We start from the raw sequence: 12208 nt of genomic DNA, 5'->3' as shown, positions 1-12208 counted from the left end.
AGAGTGGTCTCTGTTCAATCGTGAGGGTGGTCTCTGTTCAATCGTGAGGGTGGTCTCTGTTCAATCGTGGGTGTGGTCTCTCTTCAATCGTGGGGGTGGTCTCTTCAATCGTGGGGGTGGTCTCTCTTCAATCGTGGGGGTGGTCTCTCTTCACGCGTGGGGGTGGTCTCTCTTCACGCGTGGGGGTGGTCTCTCTTCACGCGTGGGGGTGGTCTCTCTTCACGCGTGGGGGTGGTCTCTCTTCACGCGTGGGGGTGGTCTCCCTTCACGCGTGGGGGTGGTCTCCCTTCACGCGTGGGGGTGGTCTCCCTTCACGCGTGGGGGTGGTCTCCCTTCACGCGTGGGGGTGGTCTCCCTTCACGCGTGGGGGTGGTCTCCCTTCACGCGTGGGGGTGGTCTCCCTTCACGCGTGGGGGTGGTCTCCCTTCACGCGTGGGGGTGGTCTCCCTTCACGCGTGGGGGTGGTCTCCCTTCACGCGTGGGGGTGGTCTCCCTTCACGCGTGGGGGTGGTCTCCCTTCACTCACTGTAGGTTGGGAACCATGAGGTTTATCTCCAGGTTCAGGGAACCTTTAGGCACAGCATGCCTTAGGTATCTGTGTGGGATCTATTCAGCCTGATATACGCCTTTCCCTCCTGAAACGCCTTCCTCGTCTTAATTCGCAGAATTGAAACAAAGTATTCTGGTGCTACCCATCGCGGATGTGCTACTCAGGCCTCATCAGACACCTGGTGGACTTTCTGTGGGCTCTTCCACCTAACTCTTCTGTCCCAAGGAACTGGGTACCACCTTGCTTCATGCTTGCTTGTTTTAATGACATGGCTGTTGAAGTTCAGGTCATAAAAGATGGAGCCTATCCGATTCCAATATTCCTCTGCTCCTAAAATCTAGGAAAACGCCTCTTGCAAGGTCTACCCTCGCACCTGAAAGGTGTACTTTGCAGGGTGCAGGCAGGGAATTTCTTTCCCTGGAGGTACAATCAAACCTTTGATCAGACTCTTCTTTTCCCAAGGCTACTTGCCTCTCATTCCTTTGTTCAGGGTGTTGCTTACATAGTTCCTTGAGTAACGCCATCTGTGACTCTTGGGGACATCAAACTGGATCTGTTGGCTCTTCAAAAACCAACCCTTAACCTATCTTAGAAATTGCCCTTAACGCTTTCCTTAAAGCCAAACTTAGTAATTTTTTGTATTTTTTTTATAATGCAAGCATTGTTGATATCTTAATTTTACATTTTGTTGGCCTCTTGCTATCCTTGTACAGCAGGTCTTAAGTGTGAAAAGAAGCAGTAGCACAAGCAGCCAATCAATTCATGAACTGATGGGAAGAGAAATCAGAGTGACAGTGAATTGATATTATTGTGCTGCTTTTCCTTTCACTTTCTGGTCACAGGCTGATGAAGGTCCAGGATGTCGTGGATTTAAGGGAAGTTGGTTGAATGATGCAGGCCATCAGATATCTAGTGTCCATAAAATTTCAGCTTGCAAAGCTCTGGAATAATGAAAGGTCTGGTTAAGTGTGTGTGTTAAACACCAAACATTTGTGATGTCACAAAGCTTTATTTTCAAATTTCAACTTTCTGTAAAAGCTTAGCCCCACTACTTTTCCATCTCCTAAGCTTTACTTTTGACCAGTGCGTTAGCTGTCAGTCATTATAAAGAACAAATGGAGACTTAGTAAGCAGAAATAGGTAGCAACCAACTTGAATTTAACAGGCAAAATTAAGATTTGCATGTAACCACAGCTGCGGAAACCTCTGGGTCAAAGACGTATTTTGTGTATTACTGCTCCAGGCGCCTCCTCTGAACATACAGAAGCATGCTTGTATCTTACAGCCGTACATGGACTGTGAACCTCTGTAAGGTCTGGTTTACACCTATGCAATATTTTTTGTGTGTTTTTATTTTTTTGCTGAAATACTCTACAGTCTATTTAACATAGTATCCTATGGGTCATGATCATGATCTGTGCATTTTATGAAAAAGGCCAGGGACCAGCAGTTTGTGTTTTTGGTTCCATATACTCCAATGGATCAAAAACGTATATTGAAAAATGCAAAATGCACCTGGAATATGCATCAACTGCAACCTGTAGTGGTGTGAACCAGACCTTATGAATTTCTCGTCCATTTTTCAGAGAATATAAATGATAATGCCAAAACATTTTTCACTCATGGCTAGTGTTTGGCTGAAGCCATTTATTATCAACTGTGTTTACTCAACTACCCAAATTACCCTGATAAAAAGTTTACGTACCCTGGTGATTTTGGCCTGATAACATGCACACAGGTTGACACAAAGGGGTTTGAATGGCTATTAAAGGTAACCATCCTCACTTGTAATCTGTTTTCTTGTAATTAGTGTGTGTGTGTGTGTGTGTGTGTGTGTGTGTGTGTGTGTGTGTATATGTGTATATATATATATATATATATATATATATATATATATATAAATATAAATGGTCAATGAGTTTCTGGACCCCTGACAGACCCTTGCATCTTTCATCCAGTGCTGCACTGACATTTCTGGATTCTGTGTCATGAGGAAAGCAAAATAATTGTCAAAGGATCTGTGGGAAAAGGTAAACTGTATAAAACAGGAAAGGGATATAAAAAGATATCCAAGGAATTTAGGATGCCAATTGGCAGTATTCAAACTCTAATCAAGAAGTGGAAAATGAGGGGTTTTGTTGAAACCAAACCCCGTTCAGGTAGACCAACTAAAATTTCAGCCACATCTGCCAGGAAAATTGTTCGGGATGCAAAGAAAGACCCAACAATTTACTTTAAGTGAAATACAGGACTCTCTCAGCAGAATAAATTGAAGGTTCTGGAGTGGCCATCTAGGTCTCCTGACCTCAATATCATTAAGCCACTCTGGGGAGATCTCAAAACGTGCAGTTCATGCAAGACAGCCCAAGAATTTACAGGAACTGGAGCATTTTTTCCCAAGAGGAATCAGTAGCTTTAACATCTGAGAAGTTAAAAAGCCTCATCCACAAATACCACAAAAGACTTCAAGCTTTCATTGATGTTAAAGGTGGCAATACACGGTTCTAAGATCTGGGGTATATAAACTTTTGATCGGGGTCATTTGGGTAGTTTCTGTTGTCATTATGATTTAAAACGAGTAAACACTGTTGATAATGGCTTCAGCCAAACACTAACCATGAGTGAAAGAAATGTGTTTGTGTTATCATGCATATCCTCTGAAAAATGGCCACAAAATCATAAATTCTGCCAGGGTATGTAAACCTAGGAGCCCAACTGTAGGAACATTTTAAGCCAACTTCTGGTAGATCCTAAGGTTGCATTAAACCATCATTCTTTCTTCATATAAAGACTGATTTTTCCTTCACATACCTTAAAAAAAAATCTCAGCTGGTTCTGTATCGTAGGCCTAGTGCAGTTTCCTAAAGCCGATCTTTAGACAGGCGACAAAATATAAAATGTCACTAGACCCCTGCCTAAGGATTTGTATTTTTTTCTTTACCCCTGGCAGACTGCACAAAAAGGTGCTTGGTCCTCATGGCCGCAAAGGCCAACTTGGTCAAGAAAATACCCACAACCTGCTGATTGAACAATGAATGGTGCCATACAGCCTTGTTTCTGAAAACTTCCTTATCAAGACCTCTTCATTCCTAACATGCATGCTACCGCTACGTTCATTTCTATGTAGAGCCATACTCATGTCGGTCTCCAGTGGTCCTACAGAGCATGACTTCCCCAAAGGAATAAGTGGAGCTGCAGCGGGCATGTGCAAGCTGAAGACCTAGCAAGGATGTTTTTAGAAACCATGTATTTAATGAAAATGGTGAAATTTCACTGTGTAAGATCTAGGGGAAAAGGAAACTCCAAATTTCATTAACCAGTTGGCGTCCGCACTATAGCCGAATGATGGCTACAGCGCGGACCTGAATTTCCAGGAGGCCATCAATAGATGTTCTCCCCTTTTGCACGCTCCTTGCGTGCCCCCTGTGATCACCGAGTCACTGAGACTCGAGTGATCACAAGGTCCCGGCCCCCTACCACGTGATCAGCTGTCAGCCAATGACAGCTGATCACATGATGTAAACAAAAGCTTGGTAATCATATTTTTTTCACCTCACGCTGGTAGCGTGAGAAGAAAAAAAAGCCTATCACGGCTTTTATGTAAGGGACATTGGTCCCAAGAGGAAGAGGCAAATCCGCCTCATCAGTGCCCACCAGTACAAAACAGTGGCACCTATGAGTGCCAATATAAAAAGTTTTGCATTTTAATTTTATTTTGTCTTTTTTAATTTTTTTTAACAAAAAATAAAAAACGCAGAGGTGATCAAATACCACCAAAATAAAGCTCTATTTTTGTGGGGGGAAAAAAATGATAAAAATATAATTTGGTTACATTGTTGTGTGACTGCGCAATTGTCATTCAAAGGGCAAGAGCCCTGAAAGCTGAAAATTTGGTCTGGGCAAGAGGTGGGTTTAAGTGCCCAGTATGCAAGTGGTAATGTCTAGGCAGCTCATGAGGAGAATGGGCTAAACTTACCTTATGCAGAAAACAATGAAGTCTTGCTATAACTTCATCTTCTATATCCCTGTGTACTGACTGTTCTGACTTTCACTGTTCACTAGAGGTAGCCTCTGCTTATACATTTTTTACTGTTCATATGCCTGCAGTCTGATTTAACCATATTTTCAACAGGTTTACATTCATTTCCGTAGTTCCTCTTTTTTTAAAACCATTTTCTTGCTATTCCATTAAACCAGATTTATTTATTAATCATTGGCCAGATTGATCCTTTCAACTTGGCATGCATATTATGATTTGAAAAATGTACTAAGTGTACTTTTGCATATAAAACTTGTTTCCAGTATGCAAATTAAGTCTACAGTATTCTGCAGGAATAAAAAGCATTTTTTAAGGCTTGAGAGAAACGACAGACAAGTTAATTACGGCAATGTTTCGCTTCTTTTTTTATATATATATATATACTCAAATCCTTGTTAAAAGCTTCAGTATAGTTTTATGCAGGGCTCAAGGGTCAATTGTAATGTGTGTACTAGTCTGCTTGTGAAAGGGTTAATGGACAGCAGAACGGATTTAGGTGCCATATCATTTTACGAGGAATGTTGCCGCACTCTGAAATTACATTAAGCAACTTTGTCTCATTAATGCAGTATGGTCGGTCCTAATTAGAACCTAATTTGATGTCAATTTAAATTAAGAGGGCTTGCGTAAATTGGGCCTTTGTGACCTGGATAGTGCTAATCTCTAATCAGCAGACTGAATGGAACATGAAATCAAATTCCCGCAGTACCGGGGAAATGACAGAAACAACTGACATTTTAAATTAAAATTACAAAATTCACCGAAATAGATGTTCATGACCCCTGCTAAGGCATGTGTCAGGAAATCAAATGCACTGGAAGGATAAGCTGACAAACCTGAATTAATGTGATGATTTCGGACAGAAAAATGTGCCATGGTTTTTTTCCCCCTGCATTCTAAGTAGGCTAAATTTTCATCTTGAAACTTTGTGCACATTTCTCTTTGTGGAAATACAGATCTGATCTTAACATAGATCTGAGGCTGTACATACATAACTCAGTTTGGGCATTGCTTGTGATTATCAGACCATGTCAGTATAAGTGAAAACTTAGTACTGTATTTTCTAAGCACAAAACAGAATAACTTAATTATGGGAGCATTGGCCTGGCAGATATCTGTGTCCAGCCACATAATGCTCTTTTCAGATTCTGTCCTCAAAAGCATTATCACTACACAGATTATAATGAAGATTTTAATTTGATTCCATGAAAAAAAAAACTTTTATGGTAGCTCGGGAGTCTTAACACACAGAGATCACTGGAGGTGGCCAGACATGGGCACATCGTAGCTGAAGTGGTCTTCACTAGGTCTGGACAATCCTGTGACTTTTAGCAGATAAAGATGTTTAGTGCTGCCATATCATGCAGGAGGCAATTTCAGAACATATACAGCCGGTAAAATAAATGTCACCATTTTTCTAGGTAAATATACTTATACAGGTGCTATTGACATTAAATCACCACATGTCGGTAACAACTAGGGGTGCAACGGATCAAAAAACTCATGGTTCGGATCGCTCCTCGGATCAGAGCCACCGATCGGATCATTTTTTGGATCACATCATATATAGTCCCCACTGTAATGTCCACATCTCCCCCACTGTAATGTCCACATCTTTCCTCATCTCCCCCACTGCAATGTCCACATCTCCCCCACTGCAATGTCCACATCTCCCTCACTGCAATGTCCACATCTCCCTCACTGCAATGTCCACATCTCCCTCACTGCAATGTCCACATCTCCCTCACTGCAATGTCCACATCTCTCCCACTGCAATGTCCACATCTCTCCCACTGCAATGTCCACATCTCTCCCACTGCAATGTCCACATCTCTCCCACTGCAATGTCCACATCTCCCCCACTGCAATGTCCACATCTCCCCAGTCAGCGCCGCTCTGGGAAGCTCACCTAGGCCACCGCCGGGTGTACCAAATGGCTGCCGCCCCGGAGCTAGGCTGAAGCCGCGGCCTTTCCTATGGGCTCAGTCCACAGATCGCGTGGTGTGCCGATCTGCGGACGTTGACCTGTTCGAATCACGGATCAATGACGATCTGTTGCACCCCTAGTAACAACCCATGCAACAAACCATACATTCGAATAAAGTTCAGGAATTAAGTTATATGTAATAAAATGGAATGACACAGGGATAAAGTGTTGAACACGCTAACTGAAATGAATCAATAATACGAAGTTTGTTAGGACCGTATGCTGAAAAGCAGCCCCACACCATGGTGTTCCCACCTCCAAACTTCACTGCTGTGGTATTTGTGGGATGATGTGCAGTGCCATTTGACCTCCAAACATGGAGTGTATTATGGAAGGGTTTTAAAATTTCAAGTCCTAAACTACTAGCTAAGCCTTATGTGTTCCTTGCCACCAATTGCCCTACCCTGCTTGCCCCTAAAGATGCCCTCATAAATTATCTCATGAAATGACACTTAAATGTTTTATGCAGAATTAAGTTATAAAAATAAATATTAACACAAACTTTATCAGTGCAGCCTCACCTGCGCCCAACAGTGTAGCCCAGGCGAGGGCAAACTCGGCCCTCCAGCTGTTTTGAAACTACAAGTCCCATGAGACATTGCAAGACCCTGACAATCACAGGCATGACTCCTAGAGGCAAAGGCATGATGGGATTTGCAGTTTCACCACAGCTAGAGGGACGATATTGCCCACCCCTGGTGTAGCCACCTGCGCCCACCAGTGCCCCCTACTTGCGCTTAACAGTGCAGCCTCACCTGTGAGCTGCAAGAGGAAGAGAGCAGAGGAAAATGATTGCCAGCGGGATCATCAGAGAGCGGGGGCAACATCGCTGTAACGGCTTTCATTTGAATTGCTGCATGTTCCCACCGCTCGCCGTCACATACAGCCCCACCTCCTGGCCCGGGGACTTTGATATACGTTACACGTCCCGGCATTGGACGGGTGATCTGTCTATCAAAGTGCCAGGAGGCGGGGCTGTATGTGACGGCGAAAGGCGGGAAAACACGGCAATGCAAATGAAAGCTGTTACAGCGATGCTCTCTGATAATCCGGCCACCTGCTCTCCTCTCTTCCCCTCAGCAATTGCTGCTAGAAAGGCTCCTATTCAACCCCCGCCTGTTGGTGATGCTCGCATGCTCGCCCCCTGCTCCCAGGCAGCCAACGCTAACTAGTCATAATTTTCTACCCGCAAAATGCGAGTAGGCGTGTGGAAAACTTGATGGCTGTATTATGGCATCCAAAGAGTTCAACTTTGGTCTCATTTGACTATATTCTCCCAGTATTTCACAGGCTTGTCTAAATGTTGTGCAGCAAGCTTTAAACAAGCTTCAACATGCTTTTTCTTCAGCCATGGCGGATGAATTCATCACTTGTTTTCTTTGAAAAAAATGTACCGGCTAATTCCAGTTTTTTCTGAAGCTCTCCACAAGTGATCATTGGCTCTTGGACAAATCTTCTGATAATTCTTTTCACTCCTCTGTCAAAAATCTTGCGAGGGGCACCTTTTATGGTGAAATTATGTTCTTTCCACTTCTGGATTATGGCCCCAACAATGCTCACTGGAACATCCAGAAGTTTAGAAATCCTTCTGTAACCAATGCTATCCGTATGTTTTGCAACAATATGGTTGCAAAGGTCTTGAGAGAGCTCTTTGCTTTTTCCCATCATGAGAGGTTTCTTGTGTGACACCACCTTGCTGAGACACCTTTTTTTTAGGCCATCGTTTGAGACTGAACCAGATGATATTATTTTGCACTGACAAAGGGCAGGATTGCGTTCAAATTACTGATTTTAGCTAGTGTCTTGGCTTTCCATGCCTTTTTGCACCTCTTTCTTTGTGTTCAATGCTTTTTTTCCCTGTGTCATTCCATTTTATTCCACATTACATAATTTCTGACCTTATTTGTTTTTGTTTTTTTGTATGTATAATTGCATGGGTTGTTACCAACATGTGTTGAACATTTCATGTCAATAGCACCTTTGGAAATATATTTACCTAGAAAACTGGTGACGTGTTCAATACTTATTTCACCCGCTGTATACACTATATTGTCAAAATTATTGGGACACCTGCTTTTAAACGCACATGAACTTTAATGGCATCCCAGTCTTAGTCCGTAGTAGGGTTCAATATTGAGTTGGCCTAGCAAAATATGCATAAATTTAACCTGTGTTATGATCTTGTTGAAAGAGCCTTACCCCATCCACTGTAAGCTGCTGATTTCAAATCTACATGCTTGATCATGGCATGCTTCAGAGGTCAGTACACAGGTGCACTTTAAGGGCTTCTATGCTTCACTGAATAGAAGGGAACAAAAATTGTTTGCTACATACTAACCTATTACTAATATGTGTTTTTATTTTATTTTTCTCTTTTAAGCACTGTGACCTCTGCTGTGTTCACCGTGGGGGACAATGTGGTGTCAGGAAGTGATGACCGTACAGTAAAAGTCTGGGATTTAAAGAACATGAGATCACCCATTGCTACTATTCGTACAGACTCAGCAGTAAACAGGTACAAGCTTTTGTTAAATTTTATGCAGCATGCAAGTGTATCTTTTTTTTATTTTACAAAGGCCGTTTTTGATTTAATAGAACAACATTTAGCATAGCTCTTTCATTTGATCCATTTGTGGTTGCTGCACGTTTTTCTGATGAACATGCAAAGTATTTTCTCCCTGCTGCAAGCTCCATGCAGGTACATCACTGCTTTCATCCCTAGCTGTTAAAGAATGAAGCAAGGGAGCGAAAAATCGTTCTACATCACTCAGACAGAAAATGTCAAGTCTTTTAAGAAGGAAAAGTCCTTAGAACATGCCTTTACCTTCTTAACAAACTCTGTTCTTAAGACGCAATCCGACAGCCCAGGAGAAGAAGCCTCTTGTATTACGGAGGATCACCGCTCTGCAGGTGCAAACTCAGCCCATACTTCTTTATGGACTTCAATAGAATGTGACTAAAGAAAGGCAGCAGCCTTGTACCCAGTAAATGCTTTTTACATTTCTATTTTTCCCTGTCTCTAGGGAGATATAGGCGTGGTTTTTATTTGTGTGAGTGTGTGTGTATCTATCTATGTATGTGTGTGTGTGTGTGTGTGGTGTGTGTGTGTGTGTGTGTATGTATGTATGTGTGTATATATATATATATATATATATATATATATATATATATATATATATATATATATATATATATATATATATATATATAATTTTACACTGCTCAAAAAAATTAAAGGAACACTTTTGAATCAGAACTCCTGGGATATTGATCTGGTCTGTTAAGTAGCAGAGGGGGAGGGGTGTATACAGAGGGGATTGTTAATCAGTTGCAGCTGCTTTGCTGTTAATTGAAATTAACAACAGGTGCACTAGGTGGGTAACAATGAGACGACCTCCAAAACAGGAATGTTTTTTCAGCTGGAGGTGTCTGACATTTTTTTTCCATACTCATCTTTTTTTTCTGACTGTTTTTCACTAGTTTTGCATTTGGCAAGGGTTAGTGTCACTACTGGTAGCACAAGGCGATACTTGGACCCTATAAAGGTTGCACAGGCAGTCCAACTCCTCCAGGATGGCACATCAATACGTGTCATTGCCAGAAGGTTTGCCGTGTCTCCCAGCACAGTCTCAAAAGCATGGAGGAGATTCCAGGAGACAGGCAGTTACTCTCGGAGAGCTGAACAGAGCCGTAGAAGGTCCTTAACCCATCAGCAGGACCGGTATCTGCTCCTTTGTGCAAGGAGGAACAGGATGAGCACTGCCAGAGCCCTACAAAATTACCTCTAGCAGGCCACTGGTGTGAATGTCTCTGACCAAACAATCACAAACAGACTTCATGGGGGTGGCCTGAGGGCCAGACGTCCTCTAGTGTGCTCTGTGCTCACTGCCGGACACTCTGGAGCTCGATTGGTATTTTCCATTGAACACCAGAATTGCCAGGTCCCCCACTGGTGCCCCATGCTTTTCACAGATGAGAGCAGGTTCACCCTGAGCATATGTGACAGACGTGAAAGAGTCTGGAGAAGCCGCAGAGACCTTAATGCTGCCTGTAACATCGTTCAGCATGACATTATGTTTCGGTCCATCCTGTGCCACCAGGTTGCACCTCAGCCTGTTCAGGAGCTCAGTGATGCTCTGGTCCAGATCTGGGAGGAAATACCCCAGGACACAATCCGTCATGTCATTAGGAACATGCCCTGATGTTGTCAGCCATGCATACAAGCACTTGGGGCCATACAAACTACTGAGGACCGTTTTGAGTTGTTGCAATGAAATTTCAGCAAAATGGACTAGCTTGCTGCGTAATTTTTTCACTTTGATTTTCGGGGGTCTTTGAATTCTGCCCTCTGTAGGTGGATAATTTAAATTTTCATCAAATGATGTGCCATTCTTTCATTCCACACATTATCAAGTCCATAGCAGTATAGATATCCAGCATGAGATTTTTGCCCGTTGAGATCTGATATGTTTTTAAAGTGTTCCTTTAATTTTTTTAAGCTGTGTGTGTGTGTGTGTGTGTGTGTATATATATATATATATATATATATATATATATATATATATATATATATTGTATTTTTAGTGTGTGTGTGTGTGTGTGTGTGTGTGTGTGTATAGATGGATAAAATAAAAGTCCCCCGACGTATAACTAAAAGCAAAACTTCTTTTCTTTTTTTTTTTTTTTTTTAGTTTTGGATGGAGTGGAGAAGGATTACAACTCCTGTCAGTATTTATTGCAGCCTGTGTCCCCGTTAGGGAGATTCACTCTTTATGTTTGTCCTGTTTACCATTATCATCGAAAGTAAAAGAAAATCCTGAATTTTGGGTTGTTCCCAGAAAAGTAATAGAGGGGAAATCTTCCAATAGGGACACTGAGGGTCCCCAAGGAATGCTCTTAATTTGCAGAGATTTCCTCTCACTTCCTGTTTGACTAAGGGACAGGAAGTGAAGGAAAACCTCTGCAATGGGACACAGGTGGCAAAAAATTATCTCACAGGGGTTGTAACCCTCCCTTACTCTATTCAAAATGTTTTGCCTATAGTTCTACTTTAATTTACCAGTTACAAGTGAAAAATGGCATACATTGAAATCCATGGTCATTTTTTTTTTGTTTTTTTAAGAAAAAGAAAAATATGTAGTATGCAATACGCTAATAATAATCATCTCCCCAGTCTCTCAGTATGTGTACTCTCAGGAGTACGGTACTTCTGTTTAATTAAACTTGAAATCCATGTTTGTGAAAATAAAGACAAATGTTACAGCAAGTATTATTCTTTAAAACCATAAAGGGCTCCCTTAGAACAACTTTAAATTCTTTTCAATGTTTTTATACTTACCGTATTTATCGGTGTATTGCACGCTCCGGCGTATAGCGCGCACCCCTAATGTTGACCCGAAATTCCTGTAAAAATCTTTTTTTATTACTTACAGTTTTGGTGTCTTGCCCGGCGTCCATCGGCGGCCTTGTCCGGTCCGGCGTCCGTCCGCGGCCTCGGTGGTGTCCTCCCGGACTTCCCGCGCTGTCTCCGAGTCGAATCCCCGCTTCCTGCGCTCAGTTTGAAGCCTCCGCCGACATATACTGAGCGCAGTACTCTCTGGCACGCTCGGCTTCTCATGCATAAACCCCACAG

General features: G+C 42.4%; 1 protein-coding gene across 3 annotated transcripts in view; it reads left to right on the top strand.

The window, feature by feature from the left end:
• Nucleotides 1-12208, top strand: part of WDR37 (WD repeat domain 37) — a 233877-nt gene that overhangs the window by 202887 nt on the left and 18782 nt on the right. For all 3 annotated transcript variants that reach the window (XM_040352669.1, XM_040352668.1, XM_040352670.1), the window contains one exon: nucleotides 8957-9091. In XM_040352669.1, coding sequence (XP_040208603.1) covers nucleotides 8957-9091 — 135 coding nt within the window. The remainder of the gene's footprint in view (nucleotides 1-8956; nucleotides 9092-12208) is intronic.

This window comes from Rana temporaria, chromosome 5 (genome assembly GCF_905171775.1).
Source record: "Rana temporaria chromosome 5, aRanTem1.1, whole genome shotgun sequence".
Lineage (NCBI taxonomy): Eukaryota > Metazoa > Chordata > Amphibia > Anura > Ranidae > Rana > Rana temporaria.
This window is presented reverse-complemented; position numbering and strand designations above follow the sequence as displayed.